This window comes from Oryx dammah, unplaced genomic scaffold (genome assembly GCF_014754425.2).
Source record: "Oryx dammah isolate SB20612 unplaced genomic scaffold, SCBI_Odam_1.1 HiC_scaffold_10, whole genome shotgun sequence".
In the NCBI taxonomy this organism is placed as follows: Eukaryota; Metazoa; Chordata; class Mammalia; order Artiodactyla; family Bovidae; genus Oryx; species Oryx dammah.
Genome location: NW_024070194.1, coordinates 62,314,500 through 62,337,681, shown reverse-complemented (window position 1 = coordinate 62,337,681; position 23,182 = coordinate 62,314,500). Strand labels below are relative to the sequence as shown.

General features: G+C 37.1%; 1 protein-coding gene across 1 annotated transcript in view; it reads left to right on the top strand.

Annotated features, from left to right (window-relative positions):
- Positions 1-23,182, top strand: part of MALRD1 (MAM and LDL receptor class A domain containing 1) — a 585,291-nt gene that overhangs the window by 361,954 nt on the left and 200,155 nt on the right. The window contains exons 30-31 of the mRNA XM_040248365.1: positions 67-195; positions 10,351-10,512. Of these exons, the coding sequence (XP_040104299.1) occupies positions 67-195; positions 10,351-10,512 (291 nt within the window). The remainder of the gene's footprint in view (positions 1-66; positions 196-10,350; positions 10,513-23,182) is intronic.

Below are 23,182 nucleotides of genomic sequence, written 5' to 3'. Positions count from 1 at the left end.
GAGCATTGAAGTATAATGAAAATATGACCAAATGATATTTGTGATTGTTATTTTGTTTTTCTCCAGTGGGAGAGACTTCTGAGATTTGCCCAGAGGCCACTGATTTTTTGTGCCACAACAAGAAGTGTATTGCATCCCACCTTGTCTGTGACTATAAAGCAGACTGCTCTGATGGGTCTGATGAAGCTCACTGTGGTAAGTGTGTTTGCCTGTTCTAATGCTGCCAGTTCAGCACAGAGTTTCACTTTATTAGTAGAGTAACTTATTGACATTGGTAAGTGAGAATAAATGTTCTTTTCATGCACTAGAGTAGACTTAGAATAGCCAAAAGATTTTTCCAACTTCTCTCTGAAGATATTTAAATAGAAGCCCTACCATCCTTTTTATCCCCATACTAAAAACTGCAGCAAATCTATAGCAAATCGTGTGACAAAAATTTCCCATTATGTCATTGTACAGAACTGTGTGCAGAGTCAGAATTCAAATTGTCAGAAATTGAACTAGCAGTCTACGTTTCTTCATCAATTCTCATTACTGTTTTCACTCCTCCCCCCACCCAATGGCTGATTTTATACATGAGGCAAAAAATGAGCACCTTGAATAAATACTAGTTTAATGATTAATTTTATTAATTACATTGCACTGGAAAAAGAATACATGAGCCACATTTTTTTAATTCAAACTTTAATTCATGGGCAATTGGTATGGCTTGGACTATCACAGGTTAGTCAGACATCTTTCATGGGGTTCGCCTTTACCATATATTGACTGAAAAAAATGAATGCTTAACATGAAAGTTGAGAATTGTGTTTTCTTTGGAGGACTCTGGTGACTCAGATGGTAAAGAATCTGCCTGCAATGCGAGAGGCCAGGGTTCTATCCCTGGGTCAGAAAGATCCCCTGGAGAAGGAAATGGCAACCCTCTCTGGTATTCTTGATTGGAGAATCCCATGGATGGAGGAGCCTGGCGGGCTACAGTCCATAGGGCCACACAGAGTCGAACACAACTGAGTGACTAACACCACCACTACTACTACTATTACTAATAAATACTAGTACTACTGCTACTACTACTTGGAGGACTCAAGCCTACAAGACAGCCTCTCAGCTCTGAGGGAGTGTTCCCAAGAGGTCCAGAAAGAGCCAGATTATATAGAAATTTTGCAACAAAGACTACGTAGTCCAGACATCAAAAGATTACTGTTAATTAAAACCAGATATCTTAAGGAACTTAGTGCTTTTCTGTGTATGGGAAGATGCAAGATGGGCTCACTGAAATCATTCTTTTGCTATCCATCTCAGCTATCTAGGGTGGCACCCTCATTTTTCCCATCCTGAGTCCCCTCAGGCTACACTGTTGTGGTGGCTGCAGTGGCTGAAGGCTTGATGGCTGGCATCCTGCTGTTTCCACCCTGAGTTCCCTCAGGGCTCACTGTGGGGGAGGGGGTAGTGGCTGATATTACATCCTTTGTTTACTGACATGGCAGGCAACATTTTTCATTCACACATGTGAATGTTCCAAGAGCAAGCATTCCAAGAGTCTGTGGAAAAATAGCAAGTGTATTTATGATTTCACCTTAGAAGTTTCAGAATGTCCCTCCTGACTCTTCCTAATGGTCATGCAGATAACAAAGTCTAGACTAGATTCAAAGGGAGGAAGAGTGTAGACTCCACTTCTCAATGGGAAAACATCACACATGCCCTGGGAAGGAGTAATACTCAAGCCGTGGTTAAATGCTTTTTATTTTTAGCTCAGTATTGTTTTCAGGATGGTACAGTGATAATGCTTCTGCAGTGTTCATTTCTCCTTTTTGCATCCATTATTTTTTTTAATTGTGGTAAAACATATGTACTGAAATGTACTGTAATGAAATGTACTGCAATGAAATGTACTATTCTTGCCTTTCGATGTTACAGTTCAGGGGCAGTAAGTATATTTGCATTGTTGTGCAACCAACATCACCACCTATAATCAGAACTTTTTTAATCTTGAAAAATTAAAACTATGCGAATTAAGCAATAGCCCTTCCTTCTCCCTAACTTTCATCCCCCAACCACCACCTTTCTAATTTTTTTCTATTCATTTGATGACTCTAGGTACCTCATATAAGTGGAATCACAGGATTTGTCCTTTTGTGACTGGCTTATTTTAGTTAGCATATTATTGTTAACATTCACCCCATCTTTTCATTTTAAATTAAGCCTAAAAAAGTGTAAATGGTTGGTACTTTTTAGAACTGTACTACTAATACTACAATATATAATCTTAATTTTATAAAATATTGTTTCCTCTATAATGTATATTTTTTCCAATGAAATTTATAATATATTAACTAATAGTTCCTAGTATTATTTTAAACTTCTTTTACATGAATCAAATACATATATATACACACATATGTATATTTTACATTGACTGTAAGGAATTGATTTCAATGGAGTTCTTAGACAGTGCTCTGAAACATTTTGAAGTCACCATTTTCCCCACAAGACATGACAAGTAGAGCTTTAATAATCACCAGTAAAAACATTAAAAGTTTTTAATGGCAAAATTTAAGAAGGTTCTAAAGGAAAAATAATAAGAATATGGTGATAGTGATATACATAATCCAATGCGACAAGAGGGACAGCTGTTACATGCATATAGAAAATTTATTTCAGATAGTAAATTATCTTTCTCTCATGTAAACATATGCATATATTGAAAATGTTTATATAAAAATTCTTCCATTTATTCCTATTCCTAAATTGGACTAGGAACCACCTTCTAAACACTTCAGTTCAGTTCAGTTGTTCAGTCATGTCCAACTCTTTGTGACCCCATGGACTGCAGCACGCCAGGCCTCCCTGTCCATCATCAACTCCCGGAATTTACTCAAACTCACGTCCACTGAGTTGGTGATGCCATCCAACCATCTCATCCTCTGTCGTCCCCTTCTCCTCCTGCTTTCAATCTTTTCCAGCATCAGGGTCTTTTCCAATGTGTCAGTTCTTCACATCAGGTGGCCAAAGTACTGGAGTTTCAGCTTCAACATCAGTCCTTCCAATGAACACTCAGGACTGATCTTCTTTAGAATGGACTGGTTGGATCTCCTTGCAGTCCAAGGGACTCTCAAGAGTCTTCTCCAACACCACAGTTCAAAAGCATCAATTATTCAGCACTCAGCTTTCTTTATAGTCCAACTCTCACATCCATACATGACCACTGGAAAAACCATAGCCTTGACTAGATGGCTACTTTGTTGGCAAAGTAATGTCTCTGCTTTTTAATATGCTGTCTAGGTTGGTCATAACTTTTCTTCCAAGGAACAATTGTCTTTTAATTTCATGGCTGCAGTCACCATCTGCAGTGATTTTGGAGCCCAAAAGAATAAAGTCAGCCACTGTTTCCACTGTTTCCCTATCTATTTCCCATGAAGTGATGGGACCAGATGCCATGATCTTCGTTTTCTGAATGTTGGGCTTTAAGCCAAACTTCTCACTCTCCTCTTTCACTTTCATCAAGAGGCTTTTTAGTTCTTCTTTTCTTTCTGCCAAAAGGGTGGTGTCATCTGCATATCTGAGGTTATTGATATTTCTCCTGGCAGTCTTGATTCCAGCTTGTGCTTCATCCAGCCCAGCGTTTTTCTTGATGTACTCTGCATATAAGTTAAATAAGCAGAGTGACAATATACAGCCTTGACGTACTCCTTTTCCTGTTTGGAACCAGTCTGTTGTTCCATGTCCAGTTCTAACTGTTGCTTCCTGACCTGCATATAGCTTTCTCAAGGGGCAGGTCAGGTGGTCTGGTATTGCCATCTCTTTCAGAATTTTGCACAGTTTACTGTGATCCACAGTTTACTATGATGCCAAAGTCAAAGGCTTTAGCATAGTCAATAAAGCAGAAATAGTTGTTTTTCTGGAACTCTCTTGCTTTTCCAATGATCCAGCGGATGTTGGTAATTTGATTTCTGGTTCCTCTGCCTTTTCGAAAACTAGCTTGAACATCTGGAAGTTCATGGTTCACGTATTGGGTATATGAAAATGAATAAAACATTGTATTAGGTTTCAGAAATTGACTTTCTACTGTGGAAAAACAATTAGAGGTGAATATATATTAAAGTATGAAGTCTTTGCTTTTTAAAAAGTTTGTAAATGAAAGGACCCCTGGTTATTTTCTTTAAATGTAACAGGTATTTTCAGGAATAAACTTACCACCAGTTATTTGGGGAGTATACATGAAGAATAATGTGTACGCATGTGTACATCTGTAGACGAATTATAAAAATAGACTTTAAAACATTAGAAAGAGTTTCAAGTCCTTTGGTTTTTCAGGTGTGAATGCCGCCTCTGCTCTTTTTGTTTCATTTATTTTTCTTCTCAGAGAACCTTACATAATTTTTATTTTTCCCACAGCTATTTGAGGTACTGATGTAAAACACACAAAGGCATTTTTGATTTTCAAAAACTGAACTCCATTATATACCCATGTCTGTTAGTGTTACCCATGACTTTGATGGACAACACTGGGAAATATTTGAATTCATTAAGCTAAAACCAATATAATGAGAAGTGAATAGTCACTTTTCTTAAAACAGCTTGATAGATTTTGTTCATATCCAAAAGGAACATTGCAAAGCACACAGGGATATTCAGGTGACTTTTTTGATTCTGCAAAGGCTTCCCTGTGGCTCACATGGTAAAGAAGCTGCCTGCAATGCAGGAGACCCGAGTTCAACCCCTAGGTTGGGAAGCTCCCCTTAAGAAGGGGATGACAACTCATTCCAGTATTCTTGCCTGGAGAATTCCTTGGACAGACGAGCCTGGTAGGCTACAGTCCATGGGGTCATAAAGAGTCAGATATGACTGAGCAACTAACACTGATGCTTCAGACTGACTCCCTCAGTATTTTATATTGCTGATCTTTTGGATGTAGTAGAGACATCAGCATTGGATTCCTGCAGGCAGAGAATCTACTGTGAATAATGGAACATTTTCAAAGTGACCTTTGAAGAAATAAGGAAAGAATTGACCTTTGAAATTATTAAACTGAAGCCTTTGTTTTTACTTTAAGCATCATTTCTTGGGCAATTATTTAAATTCTTAGAGACTCACTTTTCTTATCTATACAGTAGATATAATATCATACAGAGTGCTTTGAGAATTAAATGAAATAATGTAAATGATATATTTGTTCAGTCTTTGAGGATTAATGTTAGCTTCTTTCATAACGTTGTTTTTATATTCTCTTGAAATTTGTCAGTCATTGTGAATACCTTATTTACATGTCCTTTATACTCATCAGACAATAAATGCAGCTATTCCTTATGACTAAATGTTGACTGTAGGTTATGAACAAAGATAAATCTTTCTTTTGCATCTCTACCTCTTGTTGCAAAAATGCATAGTTGATAGGAAAGGAAAACAATTCTTTTTAAAAGAAACAGTTACATTAGAAAAGATGTCCTCCCCCCCCACCCCCCCGCGCCCGTGGAAGAAAGGTATTACTTGAAACATGTATTAAGAGTGCTTCATATTCTAGGCTAGGGAAGCAGAGAATGAGGCAGCTACTTTCTCTCCTGTCTTTTACAGTGATGAGCATCATTATCAACAGTCTTTCCCACTGTACCCAGATTCTCCAAAATTCTTTTGAATGCAACTTTCCAAGAAGTCATGTCACAATGAGGAGAAATTATTTAACAGTCCTATGTTATATATTATTGTGTTAGTCACTCTGGTCATGTCCGACTCTTTGTGACCCCAAGGACTGTAGCCAACCAGGCTCCTCTGTCCATGAATTTCTCCAGGCAAGAATACTTGAGTGAGTTGCCATGCCCTTCTTCAAGGGATCTTTCCGATCCAGGGATAGAACCTGGTTCTCCTGCCTTGCAAGCAGACTCTTTACTGAGAGAACCACCAGGGAAGCCCATGTTATATATTATGGTGTTGCAAAATAAGGTGGTTATGTAGATGTGAGAATTAAAAATAATTAATGATGGAGCCATCTGTTTAACATAAGTGAGTTGATTAATGTTTGTACTAACCATACAACCATATGGCTGAATATTGTACCAATGGAAAAATGCCAGTTGTTTAAGAGTGTTAGTAATGCTTTGAATCAATTCAAGGAATCATGATAAAGTTCACAATTTGGAAATTATTTTTTCTAAAGCCATAGCCATTTCAAAAATATTGACATGTATTAATCATCAAGAAATATTACAAATTGTTCATATCATCTATCATTCAATAATTCGTGTAGAATCACTATGGCTTATGTAATGCAGTTAATAATCATATCACATGGAAATACTTATAGTAATTCAGTGGTGGTGGTTGTTCAGTCACTGTGTTCGACCCTGCAATCCCATGGACTGTAGCACACCAGGCTGCTGTGGTAAATAACAATTCAGGTGACAATGCAAAACCCAGAAGTAATAAGTTGCTAAATAAATAGTAACAATTATAATTACGGTTGTAAAACACCCTCCACCCCCCCGCCCCGAGATCTGACATGATCTGGAAAGAGAAAGATAAGACCTAGGTTGGACTTTCAAGGAAAAGTATTATTTGCTAGATGGAATGGAGCAAAGAAGGTAAATTAATAAACTTGGAGAGAAGTGTGAACCTTGACGCGTTTAGACTGCAGAGCAATCCTTGCTACTTGCTTATCCATGTTTTTGTTAAAAAACAGAGTTCCAGTTTTACTTGGGGCAGCATTATAACCAGCCACAGATACTATCTTCTGCAGCTTCTTCGTAGCCACTAGAGGCCCATGAGATATACATGGCAACTAGGGGCAAGTATCACTTTCAAAGAGGAAAAAGTGACAGAGTGGGCAGAAAGCTTTTCGCTTCTTTCCTCTTGCCATTGCTTTCAATGCCGTGAATATTTATGGCTCTGGGAAGTACAGCATCATCTTGCAGCCGTGAAGGAACATGAGGATGACAAGATGACAGTAAGGCAGGATGGAAGATGTGTGCTTCACACTGCACACTGGAGCTACAACCACAGTGCTCCAGTACTTCGGCCACCTGATGCAAGGAGCTGACTCACTGGAAAAGGCCTTGATCCTGGGAAAGACTGACGGAAGAAGGATAAGAGGGCAGCAGAGGATAAGATGGGTACATAGCACCACTGATTCAATGGACATGAATTTAAGCAAATACTGGGAGATAAGTGAAGGGCAGGACAGCCTAGTGTGCTGCTGTTCATGGGGTCACAAAGAGTCAGACGTGACTTAATGACTGAACAACAACAACAGGATGCCAACCTTATACTGACCCCTTCCTGACCTATTGTTAATTGAGATAAATGAATTCTTGTCTATTTATGCTATTATTTGGGCTTTCAGTACCTGAAACTAAATGCATCTCTGATACAGACAATAAGAAAAATGTATTTTCTGAAATGACAAGCAGTTGAAAGCAATTTAGAGTTGGTTAATTTAGTAACTTCTGTCATCAAAAGTATAGAACTGTATGCCCTCCATAATTCTTTAAGTTCTGCCTTCTTCAGATAATGAACGGTCTTATAAAGTCAGCTCCCCTTACACATCTTTGCAATGATATCCTGAGAAAGAACAGATAGATTTTCTTCCTTTTGACTTGTTTTTAAGAATAAAGACATATTTTCCTAGTTGTCTTTTTCCTAGTTAAGTCTCATTGTCAGAAATATATCGCAAGACTGTCTTAAACCAGTGAAGACAAGGGGAATTTGAACATCACATCATGATTGCTTAGATAAACTGTGAGGCACCTCTGGAGCTATGATAGCAGCTGTTTGACTCTTCAGACACTTTTGATTCTTCAGACACTCTTCATAAAACTTCAGTTCTTCGCTCTTAATAAAACTGCAGTTATGTCCTGAACAAGAGAGAAAAGGAAGGACTGACAAGTAGCATCCAATTGCTAGAGAGAGTATGCAAAAAACAAGAGTAGTTTAACATAAAAGTTGGAAAAAATGTCAATTTTATTCAAGAGATAATTTACTGAAAAATTTTGTAGAGACAGTTTGAAGACAAGACAGATTTCAGCCTTAAAAAAAATTGCATCAACAGAAAGGTTATTGTGCTCAGGACTAGAAGTCTGGAGGGCATTTTCAAATAATGTGAACACCTGAATATTTTGAGCAAGGGAAATAACAGAAGAGAAGTCTGAAAGATGATTGATGGAGTTTGAGTTTATAAGATTGATAGAATGAGGGTTACAGTAAAGAAAGAGGCTTCTTAACTCAGCAGCTTAAACCAATAGAACTAGAACAGGGACTGTGGGGCTGCAAAAAAGGAGTGAATTGAACAGATTCTTGAAGGGAGATTATACAGATGTTGGTAGATTAGATACGTAAATAAGAATGCAAAATCAAAAGATAACTTCAGAGTTTGAATCTTTAGAAAGAGAAGATTCCTGCTATGATATAAATCAATCTCAGAGAAGAACCCATTTGTTGGGACCAACGATGAGTTCATTTTAGGATTGTTGGCTTTGAGATGACAATTGCATATTCCAAGTAGAATATTCAACAAACATTTGTAGAAAAACACCTGCATTTTATTGTGTCCGTGGATTTGTAGATCATTTGCACAAAAGTATGAAAGCCATGGGAAAGAATGAATGAAGGTATACAGAATGAGACTTTTAAATTTTATGTAATTTTTTTTTTTTTAACATGAGGGGCACCCTAGCTACCTCTGCAAGGTGAGAAAGGAATTAGTAGAGAATGTGTGTTTGAAAGATGTGGAAACTTTGTGTAACTGAAATAAATGAATTGGAATTCTAATAGCAGTGCTTGATAAACAATTGATTAGCAAGATTAGCCCTAAAAAAGGGAGAAACAAAAGTAACATAATTTGAGTTAGAGAGGCTGAAATGTAACAGAATGAATCCTGATCATGTAGATATCTTGAGAGTCAAATATGAAATTTAATATTAAATAGAGTAGAAGAATTAGGGCAAGGGTGATCACAGAGAATAAAAAAAAAGGATGTAGAATAATTATTGTTACAGAAATACAGTAGAACCTGTATGTGACTTCATTCTAATAAACACACAATGGCTGTCTTTTCTGTAACCTTGGAAGATTCTGGATGTTTGCAGTTGGTTAGCTAAACACTTGGAGAAACAAATTCCTCACTTTTATCCATATTGCATAAGTATGATATATATCTATCTATATCACATAATCCTGGCATGTAAACATAAAAAGGATATACAGAGCCCATAAATAAACATGTAAAAATCAATGGATCATAAGTCATGGAGAATGAGTGAAAGAACTATACATAATTAAAAATGATTCTAGTTTATAGAAATAAGATGCAATCATGCCAGAGAAGTAAAAGGCCAATATTTTATGAAAATACTCTCAGAGATTCAGAAAGTTTTCTATAAAAATAGTAAAGCTTTGAATACCTAATGTTTGGCATCCATTTTAACAGCAAGTTTTCCTGTGACAATGTGTCTATACATGCTTATAATAGTTTTATGTTAAGAAAAATTTGGAACGAGAAACCACCTGGAGAAGTGTTAAAATAATACAAATATCATCTTTCAAAAAAGAAAAAAAAGTCAATGACAATCTCAGTTGATTCATACTGATTAAACCATCCAATAATTCATTCTGTCTCCGTAACAGAGTTTTTACAGTGAATGCTCAAAAATAATAACTGCTATGCAAAAAGAAAATTAAAGAAAAATGAAAGCAGATATCAGCATGTTATGATGGCACTTTTCACAGATGACTAACTAGTAGACAATCAGTTATTATCTAGTAATTTTTCTCATTGTGAACAACTTAATATTTTAATGAGTTATCAATCAACACTTTTAGAAGAGAACTTCTTTCATTATTTAATGACTGGCTCTGAAATGTTTATGTGGATGATGGGTATGGTAGCAGAGAGGATTTGTATCCTGTACTGTTTACTACTTCTCCCAAAGGCAACTTTTCTTTAATTATTGACTTTTCCTCTATAATGGTCCTTGCTGTTCAAGCACTACAGTGCACAGAGGGACTAAATTAATCATCCAGACAACTGGAAATATTGAATTATTTGACCTGAATTATCTGCATTATCATAATATTATATTCATTCTTCATGTATAGATACAGTTTTATCTATCATCTAAAATGTTACTAGTCAATTCGTGTAAATCCTTAACGGCTAAATGACAGTATTCATGCACTTCTAGATTCTGTGATTAAAAAAAGCTTCAGTGTACAACTGATATTTCTAATGAATACAAATGCCATGATTCTTTAAATTTTTAAATAGAATATGCACATAATAATTTTAAACCATCACAAATGAAGTGTAATATCAAGTGTGACATACATTTCCAGAACACTCCATTAATATTTTTGTTTCCTTAGGCCAATATACAGGCACAGCAGGAAGCTGCAATTTTGAAACAACTTCAGGAAACTGGACCACAGCTTGCCATCTTACTCAAGATTCTCAAGATGACTTGGATTGGGCCATTGGCAGTAGAATTCCTACAGAAGCATTGAGTCCAGACCCTGATCACACACCAGGTAAATCTGGGAGAGATAGCCAGGCCAAAGAGTCCACTGGGTGGTAATCTGCTTTAACTATTTGAGTGAACATCAGAGTGCCTTCCTTGTGTCTTTGTGGAGACAGAACTCAGTATCCTTTATGAAAAGAGAGTTCGTTCCTTCTGGTTATCCCCTGAATTATTTAACAGACCTAGAACTGATATTGCTACAACAAAGCAATCCATGACTCATATTTTAAGAAACTCAGATTTTATTTATGGTCCCCTAAAGGCCCAGGGCTTCTCTGGTGGCTCAATGGTAAAGAATCCACCTACCAATGCTGAAGATGTGGGTTCAGTCCCTGGGTTTTGAAGATCCCCTGGAGAAGGAAATGACAACCCACTCCAGTATTCTTGCCTGGGAAACCCCATGGAGAGTGGAGCCTGGTAGGCTACAATCCATGGGATTGCAAAAAGAGTCAGACACGAATTAGCAACTAAATAACGACAATAAAGATGACCTTAAAATTTCTTAATTGGGGCAGGGACAAGTAGGGGATGTTCAGATTAATGCATGCAGTAGACAAAAGAATATAGTTGGCATGCTACCACAGTGATAGCTAGCTGTCCATCAGTTTCATTCCAGGCCCTCTGAAGTGCAAAAGCAGTGATTTAAAAGGTAAGCGATGATAGAAGGAATGAGCATCAGTGAACCCTGAACAAGTTTTGCTTCCTGCTGGTGGTTTGAGAGTAAGGTGATCTGAAATGGTTTTACAAGTAATAGAGTCAGAGCAGAAGTAAACCTGTATTCTTGTTTGCTTTTAACCTGAAATTTTGCCTGATACTGAACACTTTTCTTTTCTTAGGAGTCAAAATTTCTTAGGAATTAAAAATAACTTTTTTCAGTGATAAATTTTCTTAGGGACAAAACTATTCTTAGGGATAAAATCTAGCTTTTCTTTGAGATAAAAAAAATTCATTTAAATATTGTGATGATTAATTTTATGTATCATCTTGGAGTGTGTTTTGGGATGAGGTTAACATTTAAATTGGTGAACTTGGAGCAGATTACATGCCATATAGTGGGTGGGCCTCACCCAATCAGTTGAACACCTGAATAGAACAAAAAAGACCAGCCTCTCTGAGCAAAAGATAACTCACCAACAGACTGCCTTTGGACTTTCACTGCCCTGTTGGCTTTCTTTCTGCAAATATTGGGCTTGCTGGCCTCCATAATTACATGAGCCAGTTCCTTTAATAAATGCCTTGCTATGTTTACACATATCCTATTGGCTATGTTTCTCTGGAGAACTCTAATTAATACAACATTCCCCAAAATAATTGAAGCATAGGCTCAATGAAAAAGAACAAGATTACATGGAATTAAAATAATTTTTCATAGAAAGGGTATTCAAGATTGGCTCAGCCATTTTATGTCCAATAAATGAGAACATTACTTTTATTATTTATATATTCCAGGCAGATTGAAAATATCATGATTTCAATTACAGCTTGGATGTGTGTTTTTGTTTAAAGCTGTTTCCTAATTCAGTTTCAGGTTGAATGTTTCTATTCCTTTTGACCTGTCAAGTTGTATTTCCTCTGCCTTTCATCAAGTTTTTATTTCCTTAAAAAACAGATGAGATTAGTATATACCAGCTGATAGGGTAATGGAACAGGATAGAGAATTAAGGCACTTGGGTAAATAATTAGAAGAGTTTAGTGTATAACAAAGGTTAATTCACTGGGAAAAAGATGTATTATTTAGTGTGATGCTGGCATTGCTAGTTATCCACCTGGAAGGAAATTAACTGAATTTCTAGTTTTTCTTCTGAATATTTCACATTCAACCATATATTCTAAATGGATTAATGATATAATATAACAAATCAAAATAATAAAATTCTTTCAAGAAAACATAGGGTAAGCTATGTGCAATTTAAAGAAGTATTTACCTTCCAAAAGGGACAATAAATAAATAGATAAATAAACCACATGTATTTAAAGATATAAAATTATAACTATGGTCTAAAAATTTCATAAATAAAATCAACAGGCATATAATAGATTTGAAAATTCTTTTCTTTATATATTGCAAGTACATAGGTAGGTAACTCTTATAGACTTCTTAGAAATAGCAGTTTTACCAACCAGGGAAGATTTGCATAACCAATTCACAGATGAACAAATTCAAATAAATCAACAAATATATTAAATGATGCTCAAGTTTGCAACTCATCAGAAAAATGCAAATTAATAAGATGGGAAGGGATTTTCAGAAGCCACTCACAGATGACTGAGTGATGGAATTGGGGAAGGAGGGGAAAGACACTCATTCATGGTTGTGGGAAGTTTTCCACTTTGGGAAGCATTCTGTCCATATAGAAATATAAAGACCATTATGTAAGCATATGTATGTAAAGATATTTACTTCAACATTGTTTGAGGTTGAAAAAATGGGAAGTAACATAAACATGGGGCTTCCCTTGTGGTTCAGACAGTAAAAAATCTTCATGCAATGCAAGAGACCAGCGTTCCATCCTTGGGTCTGGAAGATCCTCTGGAGAATGGAATGGCTACTCACGCCAGTGTTCCTGCCTGGAGAATTCCATGGATTGAGGAGCCTGGCGGGCTACAGTCCATGGGATCACAAAGAGTCAAATACAACTGAGTGACTTTCAGTTTCAACATGAGTATGCATCATTCATACAATCATTTAATCATTCACTTGTTCATTTATTTATCCATTTATTAAATGCCAAGCACCATGCTAGGACCTGGGGAAACATTAAGAGGATGAAACAGACAAAAATCATCACCACAGTGGACTTTGCATTCTAGAAGGGGGAAACGATGATAAATAAACATATAAGTAAAAAAGTCATATGGTCAGTTAGAGAAAGAAAGAATAGAGGAAGTAGGTTCCCGAAGGCCAGTGGATGGATTCGGGTAGGGTTGTAATTTAAATATGCTGGTCAAAATAGGCTGCACTGAGAAAATGCCGTTTGAAAAATGACTTGACAGAAGTGAGAGAGAGTGATACAGGTAGGGACCTAAGGAGAGGGTGTACTGGCCTGAGGAATAGCCAGTGCCAAACACACTGAGGTCAGAGTATGCCTGGTGAGTGTTTTGGCAATCTAATTAATTGCTGTGGAGCTTCCCTGTACACTCTGTGATGTTTGGCAGTATCCCTGGCCTCTACCCAGCTAATATCAGCACCACTCCTCTCTCCAGTGTTGAAAGCTCAAAATATCTTTAGAAATTGACAACTACCACCAAGGGGCCAAAATTGCCTCTTGTCAAGAATCTAGAGGAATAGCCAAGGTAATTGATTCAATCCACAGGGCACAATATCACACGGCCACTGAAAAGAGTGTAGTGCCATACAGTTGGCTTGTAAGGATTTCCAAAAGATATTCTTAAAAGAGTGAGATAACATGCAAAATGATTATACGATGTTATCTAATATTTCTAAAACAACAATGACTGATGCCCTCTTATCTGTGCATACGTTTAACTCCAAATGTAAATATTTATAGAATAACAGTGTGAACATGGAAAAGAAGATGAGAAAGGATATACATTCATTTATTAACTTGAATTATGTAGATGGGTGATAGAGTTGGAGTAGAGGAGAGGAGAAAGAAATCCAAAAACAAAAAGAAAAATTGAAACCAGGAATGACACCTCAAAAGAAACGCTAGCATACATGATAGCAGCACAATTATGTGTTTGTGGAAAATGTGGTGGATATTTTTAAGTTTTACTCCTTAAAAAAACCTGAAATATTGCATTTCACCCTTGATATTTAAAATTTTTTCTTCAAGAATTCTTTTCTTGAATTTTACATTACTGAAAATACATTTTTTTCTAAAACATTTTAAATAAGCGGAAAAAAGAAAACTCTAGTCATTCCAGTAGAGTAGTATAACTACTTTTAAGCTTCATATCTGTGTATCCTGCCATTCTTTCTTAATGTACACATTGGCCAATAAAAATAAAGTTTCTACTTGATTCAGTAATTAAAAAAAAACATAGTGTGAACAAGTTTATCTTATGCAGTACATTTAGTAACATAATTATAATTATATCATAGTATTCTACTTGTGGATATATCATGGTTTATAAAATTATCTAACAGTAAATTCTTAAATTATTTCCTATCATTTTCAGTATAACAAACATCACAACAGTCAATATGCATTTAGACGGAACTTTTTTCTTTTAACCTTTTCTGATAGTCTCTGAGGATAAATATTAGTTTCTCTTCCTTGGGAAATTAAGAGAAATAAACTGATATTTATTTGCTACTAAGATCCAGAGGGGACTTCCCTGATGGCTCAGATGGTAAAGCATCTGCCTACAATGCAGGAGACCTGGGTTCGATCCGTGAGTTGGGAAGATCCCCTGGAGAAGGAAATGACACCCCACTCCAGTACTCTTGCCTGGAAAATCCCATGGATGGAGGAGCCTGATAGGCTACAGTTCGTTGGGTTGCAAAGGGTCAGACACTACTGAGTGACTTTACACAAGATCCAGAGAGTAACATTTAGGTAACTAATGCCCATGAGTTCTTTAGATAACATCTGTAGCAGTCTTTCCCCATCTTAAGACAGTATTTGAAAACTACGGAGCATGTCTGCTTGCATAATATTACTAGTGGGACAAATTATTGTAGGCTCAGTTTAGGAAAATGTAAAAGTATAATGGGCTACCCTGGTGGCTGAGTAATAAAGAACCCACTGCCAGTGCAGGAGATGAGGTTTGATCCCTGGATTGGGAAGATCCCTTGGAGTAGGAAATAGCCACCCAGTCCAGTATTCTTGCCTGGGAAATCCCACAGACAGAAGAACATAGTGGGCTACAATCCATGGGATTGCAAATGAGTCAAACAGCACTTAGCAAATAAACAAGAAGAAATATAGTTAACATATAATATATATAATACAATATAATATCATCAGTTCAGTTCAGTTGCTCAGTTGTGTCCAACTCTTTGCGACTCCATGGACTGCAGCATGCCAGGCTTCCCTGTCCATCATCGACTCTCAGAGCTTGCTCAAATTCATGTCCATCAAGTCGGTGATGCCATTCAACCATCTCATCCTCTGTCATCCCCTTTTCCTCCTGCCTTCAATCTTTCCCAGCATCAGGGTCTTTTCCAAGGAGTCAGTTCTTTGCATAGGTGGCTAAAGTATTGGAGTTTCGGTATCAGCATAGTCCTTCCAATGAATATTCAGGACTGATTTCCTTTAGGAAATATAATACAATATAATAGTTTAGAGAAAAAGAAGTATAATCAATGGACATGAGAAAACTTCCATGCATTGTCCCAAAAGACAAACATGAGTGATCTATTGATCATTTTTAATGTAACATTTAAAGAATATTAATGGTTATTTTTATTTAACTTTTATAGCTAGTGTGAGTTCATTAAAGACCACATGAAAAGTCTTCCGTCTGGTTCTTTATACAATATGGTATACGTCATGTTGTTCACAGATAAGGAGAAGTAATCATGTGGACAGAATACTTTATTATCCTCCCTGTTAATCACTGTGTGAGACAGTTTATTTTTACTGAGTGCTCTTTTCAAAGCGGCCTGATTATATCACCCAGGCTACACCACTACAGCTCACTCAACTTGTTTAGGCATCACTGAGACAATGGGCTGCTAAATAGATTGTAAGGACATTAATTAATGTTGACCCTCTGGGAAAAACAAGATTCTTTATGAGAAGGCCAACAGATTCAAAGAACCCACGGTCTTTTTCTAAGCATCACAACCTTGCTGTTAATTAAAGCTGCATTTATGGATCTTCTCACTTGTTACCAAGATGAAGAATTAGATACATAAGGAGGGCATTCTCAATGTCCATCACAGGCCTATTTATGAGTCTTTTTGGGGCCATCACCAAAGTTGTAGAGAGAAACTGCAAGCATTAATCTACTCTCCAGTCTGCACATGAATAGTGTTTGGACTGAGTGTATATGAGTTTTAATGGCAAGAATGACATTTGCATGACATAAATTAACAAAGGCAAAATGCAGAAGGCTGCTATCTCTTTTTTCCCTTCCCTCATAACTTTATTTTCTTTTTAATGTTATAATAAATTAACTCTCTCTACAATTAGACTATGAACTCTGATAGGGTATACCAAAATCACATCTTTTGCTATTTTTATATTCTTTCCAGAATTTATAATTGAATAGACCTTAATGAGTATTTATGTAGGCCTCATGTGACCTAGATGTATGTTCGTCTGTATTTTACAAATTTTTTGGATTAAAGAATGCAGTGTAGTTTTCCTGAGTACCTTCTAAATACCACACACAATGTGTTGGAAACCAAATTAAGTGAATGTTTGGAAGGTAACTGAAATGGAGTATATTTTCTTATATGACCCACATGCTTACTGGTGTGCAATTCTCTACTCATAGCTCAAGGTCAAAAAGTAAAGCTGCAAACAGTCTTAGTGATACTAACACTCTAATGCATGTGTTAGTAGTTTAAAGCTTTAAGTGTTCAACAAACAGAACTTAACTTGGTACTTAGTTGATAGAGCCCTGCAGGCTTGATGGTGATAGTTGTATTTCCTGTTGGGCAGACAGGACAGATACTATTATTATTCCTGCATCAGAGATGAAGAACAAGAGAAGCTGAAGGTCTTCTCTGAGTCTGCGTACTGAGCACCCACATCAGAACAGAACCCCTAGTGTTTGGAAATTCATTCAAGCTGTTTCCTTCACTGTCTTGCTTTATCCTTAGGTACAGCTTTGCCTGAATCTTCTTAATGGCCTTATTTGGGGCCACTTAACCTTATCTTTCTTATGAGTTATGTCACCATCTCACCACGGTCTCTGATAGAGCAGGGAAAGTTGAGGCTCCATCAGAGAAATGGTGTGTTATATACAAAAGCCAGCCCTCACTCACATGTTCATCAGACCACTCACTTTGATCTTATCCACACACACTCATGCACACCTACACACACATATAGAAAGAGATAATAACTGTACTTTTCACACATTTTAGAAAATTCCCATCTTTGGACCAGAAATGTTTGAGGTATTCCAGAAGGGAATAAAAAACCGATGGGATCAGAATAAGTGAAGTGAAAACAGTATAAATCTCAGCCCAGGGGAACATGGTTCCCTCTAGATCTTCCCAAGGAAACTACACAGATATTCTCAGATTAAAGTCAAAAGTACTGTCCTGGACAGAATAGTGTCCCTCCCTCAAAATTCAGATGTTGAACCCTTAACTCCCAATGTGACTGCATTGGAGACAGGGCCTTTCAAGAGGTTGTAAGGTTAAGTGATGTCATGAATTGGGGGACCTTCATCCAAAGAACTGGAGAAGGCAATGGCACCCCACTCCAGTACTCTTGCCTGGAAAATCCCATGGACAGAGGAGCCTGGTAGGCTGCAGTCCACGGGGTTGCTAAGAGTCAGACACGACTGAGTGACCTCACTTTCATGTTTCACTTTCATGCATTGCAGAAGGAAATGGCAACCCACTCCAGTGTTCTTGCCTGGAGAATCCCAGGTGCCGGGGTCCAGCCCTGGGAGATCCAAGGAAATTCGAAGGGTGAATGGCATAGGCAAGAAAAGCTTATTTATTTAGAAATATAAGATTAGATTAGGAAGAAATAGTGTAGTAGGAAAATTTAGTGGAGAAAAGAGGCTGAATAACTTGGTTTACGTGGAGAACTAATAAAACTTAAGGACAAGAAGTTTGCACCATCTATGTTAGGCCACCAGTGCCCGTTTGAATATTGGAGAGTGGCCCGCCATGGGCTCTCTCTCTCTCATGGAACTTAAAAGCCGGGGCAAGTAAGTAGACATGGTGAGCTTCCATGCCCCAGATGGGAATTCAGCCAGAAAACAGAGTAAAGAGGAGACACGGGGGAAACCAGTCCAGTGACTGGCCCAACCTCTATTGTTGTAAAGGCTTTTTATACCTTTTTTTGTACATAGACATCAATGGATAATATAAAATTATGCAGCATCAGCAGCCCTGACTCTTATCAAAACCAGGCTTTCTTTCTGCATACCTAGTTGTATACACAAATCTTAGGTGATTTACATCATCTTCTGGCCAGAGGGCCAATTAACATTTTACGGCCCTTTTCTGATAAGGATTTGTCAACCAGAAGACTTATTTGTGTTGAAAATGTTGTTCTTCCCAAAGTCTGGTGCCACTCTCAGAAAGCACTAAATAAAGTTACATTCTTACATAGCAAAGGCACAACAATTTACAACAAGTAAAAGGAGTACAGTGATTTATAACAAAAGAAAAGTAACTCAAAACTCTAGTGTTGCTAACATCAAAACTACTATATTCCTTTTTCTATATCCCAATTACATTGATTAATATCCTTCAGGTGTTAAAAGATAAAGAATATGGAGGCCTGGCAACAGTTATTGACTCAACAGTGTAAACCCATCACCAATATGATTTTTAGCTCTTTAGAAAAGGCTCTGTATCTTTAAGATGCTTTAAGCTTTGTGCCTCTCATGGTTGTGGGGTTGTAAACAATTCACAAATTGTAAAAATTCCGGGGGAACCTGTCAGGCAAGTTAGAGAGCCATCAAAGGGGTTTGAGCTGATGCAAGAGACTGAAGCCCTAAATTAACTTTTTTCCAGAGAATGTCAGAAGAGTGAAAAGCACAGTAATAAAGCAGGCAGACTCTGGTTTTGGGGGGTAGATGTTCAGGAAAACTCAGGGGGAACCCCTGAAGCCAGATTATGCCTTTGTGTTTTGTCAGGCTTCCTTCCTCATGACCTTTGCCATGAGTGGGATTCCTCACACTGGCTCCTGGCACCCAGGGACAGGGGAGCCTGGTGGGCTGTCATCTATGGGGTCACACAGAGTTGGACACGACTGAAGTGACTTAGCAGCAGCAGCATCCAAAGAACTTATGTCCTTATAAGAAGAAGACACACCAAGAGGCACTTACCCAGGGGAAAAGCCCTGCAAGAATTCGCAGTGGAGGTGGTTGTCTTCAGGCCAAGGAGAGAGGCCTCAGGAGAAACCAACCCTGCCAGCACCTGGATTTTGGACTTTGAGACTCTAGAACAGTGAGGAGATAACTTTTTTTGGTTTGAGCACACAGTCTGTGGTATTTGTTATCACAGCCTGAGCTGACTAATACAACTACCAGGAAAGGTTGTGAAGAATTCTTCAAAGTCCCTGAGAAACAGCACGCAGAGCACCTGGTTGGATTGGAACTTGGCACCACCTTTTGTATGTCCTTCCCAGGACCATGGTTTCTAAACACAGCTGCTCACAAGAGTAGCTTTTTCTCACAGAATACAATCAGTGAAATGTCATCTAAGGAAAGCCAGGCATCTGCCTGCAAAATGATTATCATAATTTAATTACATCCTGAAAAAGAAGCAGGGTTATATTGGGGATTATACAGGATCCATACCCTAGGTTTTCAGGGGGAAATAAAGAAAGATAACTCTGTCTAGGAATAAAAGAAAATCGAAGAGGCAATCTGCCTGTCTGCCAACCCTTCACCTCACAACCAAGGATGATGTTTCTCAAACTTAGTTGAATATTAGAACCACCTGGAGAGTTTAAACAAAATATTAATACCTGGATCCACCCACCAAGATTCTGACAAAATCAATCAATGCTGTGACCTGGGCAGCAAGATTTTTAAGAACCCTCCTTGAGTCTTGTATCCCAGGTTGAGACATACTGTCCCATCTTAGGGAAGTCTGTGCATCTTTGTACCCAGCCCACCTGTCCAGCACCTGCTCTTTATTCTTTCAATCAGAGGGCAACTCTGTGGGAAAAACAGTTCTGGTTAACAGCAGTGAATATTCTTCCCTGATAGCTATATACTAAGATATATCTATATATCTTTCCTGATATCTATATAATATATAGATATCTTCATTCAAAAGTTGAAATAGATAGCCAAGCATCACCAAGCATTTAAAAACAACCAATATCATGAAAGATAAGGACATTAAAAAGAAAACAATTACCCTGGAGGAAGGAGATAACTTAGTGCAGTAGACATTTGTCATATGTTCTTGTTGTTCTTTAGAAAGATGTTTATTTACTATTGAGCCTTAAGAGTTCCTTCTCACCCAACTTGTCCTGTGCTTATAATGAAAGCTGTGAATCAGATGCACATGAGTTTGACTTGAGAGCAGACAGCAGTTCTCCTCCTCCATTTATAATGGAATATAATCATTTCCTGAAAAAGTTGGGAATATAGATACTCCCATTTATACATATATGTATACATATATATATTTATGCTCTAATAAATATACTTATATTCATATTAACATGAATATAAAATATATTCCTACTGTCTAAATATTTAATTATAATGAAGTATAACTCATCTTTGTATAATATATTTATGAAATATGATAGTCTTAATATGGTAGAAATATATACTGACCTATATTTAACATATAAACATGTAATTTGATATTCAGGGTTACTTTCAAGTAGTCTAGTGGTAGTGAGGCTTTGAGTGGTTAATTTAGAAGAAACGAGACTGACCATGGGTTGAAGTTGAAGTTGGATTTGGCATAGATGGGATTTCATTATGCTATTTTTTTATAATTCAGTATAAATTTGAAATTTCTCAAAGATGTTTAAAAAATATTTCCCACAAAATATGAATGTAACTTAAGTGAAAAAAACTCTGGTAATATGATATCTAGTGTGAAATAAGAATTTTATATTCAGAAAGCACCAAAGGAGTTATACACAAGGTAGAAATGAAGACAAGAATGCAATAATTGAAATAATCTCTTCATTAGATTTTCAAGTGATACTCAAGATATATGATTTTTTTTTACTTTATCCAATTTTAAGATTTAATGATAGCTATGGTATTCAAGATAATGTGGTATTAGCAGAGGTATAAATACAGAGATCAGTAGGATAACATAAAGAACGCAGTAACAGACCAAAATGGCCATACAAAACTAGACACATAGTCATTGGAAAGGCCCTGAGAAGGGTTCAGAGTGAATACATGATTATTTTTATATCTTTCTGTATAGTATACTTCTTAACATGAGGTAATACAATCACATGTTGCTTAAAAAAATTAAAGGAAGGAATCTCAAAATACCCTGACAAACGATATAAGTCACTAATCCATATACTGGGACTAAGCCAATGGTGACGCTTGTGGAATTCACCTGTACCTGTACCAACACATGCTCATTTTAACCATTAAAATTCTAGTCAGTCTACTTGACAGTAAATCTTCACACGATCTTTTGTAAGAGTAAAAGTGAGGTTCCTTCTCTGAATGTATTGTTATCATTTAGCTTGATTTAGCTATGTGTTTTGTTTTATTGTGGCTGCAATTCAACCTCTAGAAAATGACTAAAGTGTTGCTGAAGCTCTCTAAGGAGGAATCAGAGGGAAGAGCTGGGATTCACGTGGAAAGGTTGCACTGTTACTCTGTGCTCCTCACCCCACAGACAAATAAAGAAAAAAATAGATGAAATATGAGTGTTGGCTGGTTAAAGACACATGATACATTACGTTTCAAAAATATCAGTCATTTCAGTAAAATGGGCTTGTTCACACATACATCTTTTTCTCCTTAAATATGAAAGTGTATCATAAGTCAAGCCTTCATATTTCTCATAAAGACACATGCTACTCAAGGGTAGAGACAATGTTGTAGAACAAAGGTGTGTGTGTTATTGCTCAGTCATGTCCTACTCTTTGTGACCCAGTGGACTGTAACCCACCAGGCTCTTCTGTTCATGAAATTCTCCAGGCAAGAATACTGGAGTGGGTTGCCAGTTCCTGCTCCGAGGGTATATGATTTTTAAATATGTACATATTTTAGCTGATCCTTAAACAATACATTAGAATTTATTATGTATTTTTATACATAATAATGCATAAGTTTGTATTATGTATTATTAAATAATACTATTACATAATACATCTTATATGTTATGGGAATTTTGGGGGATACTCCAAGGGGAGTGAATTACTAACACACTTCTACTACTATGCTTTATCATCATCATCACATTAAAGTCTGAGAAGAGTGTTAAAGGAAAACATCTGCAATTTGTGTAATTCTTCAGCCACTGCTTTAAAAACACATGTAACCGGGGACTTCTCTGGTGGTCCAGTGGTTAGGGCTTCGCCTTCCACTACAGGGGGTGCAGGTTCGATCCCTGGTTAGGGAGCTAGGATCCCACATGCCTTGAGGCCGAAAAACAAAACATAAAACAGAAGCAGTATAAGTCACAAATTCAATAACGACTTTAAAAATGTCCACATCAAAAAATCTTAAAAGAAATGCTTGTGACTAAATGGAAGAGTTTCTACACATGTGTGACAGATAAATATATACATTGTGTGTGTGTGTTAGTCATTCAGTCATGTTTGACTTTTTGTGACCCCATGGACTATAGCATGCCAGGCTCCTCTGTCCATGGGATTCTCCAGGCAAGAATACTGGAGTGGGTTGCCCTGCCCTTCTCCAGGGGATCTTCCTGACCCAGAGATTGATCCCAGGTCTCCCACACTGCGGGCAGATTCTTTACCGTCTGAGTCAAATCATACACTGACATGGTGAAAAAAATTTTTTTTCAATTATTCATACAGCATATTGTTGAGCTCCCCTCTTTTTGTTGTTGTTGTTGCTGTTAGCTGCTCTTCTAGTTATTTGGAATATATGTTGAATATGTC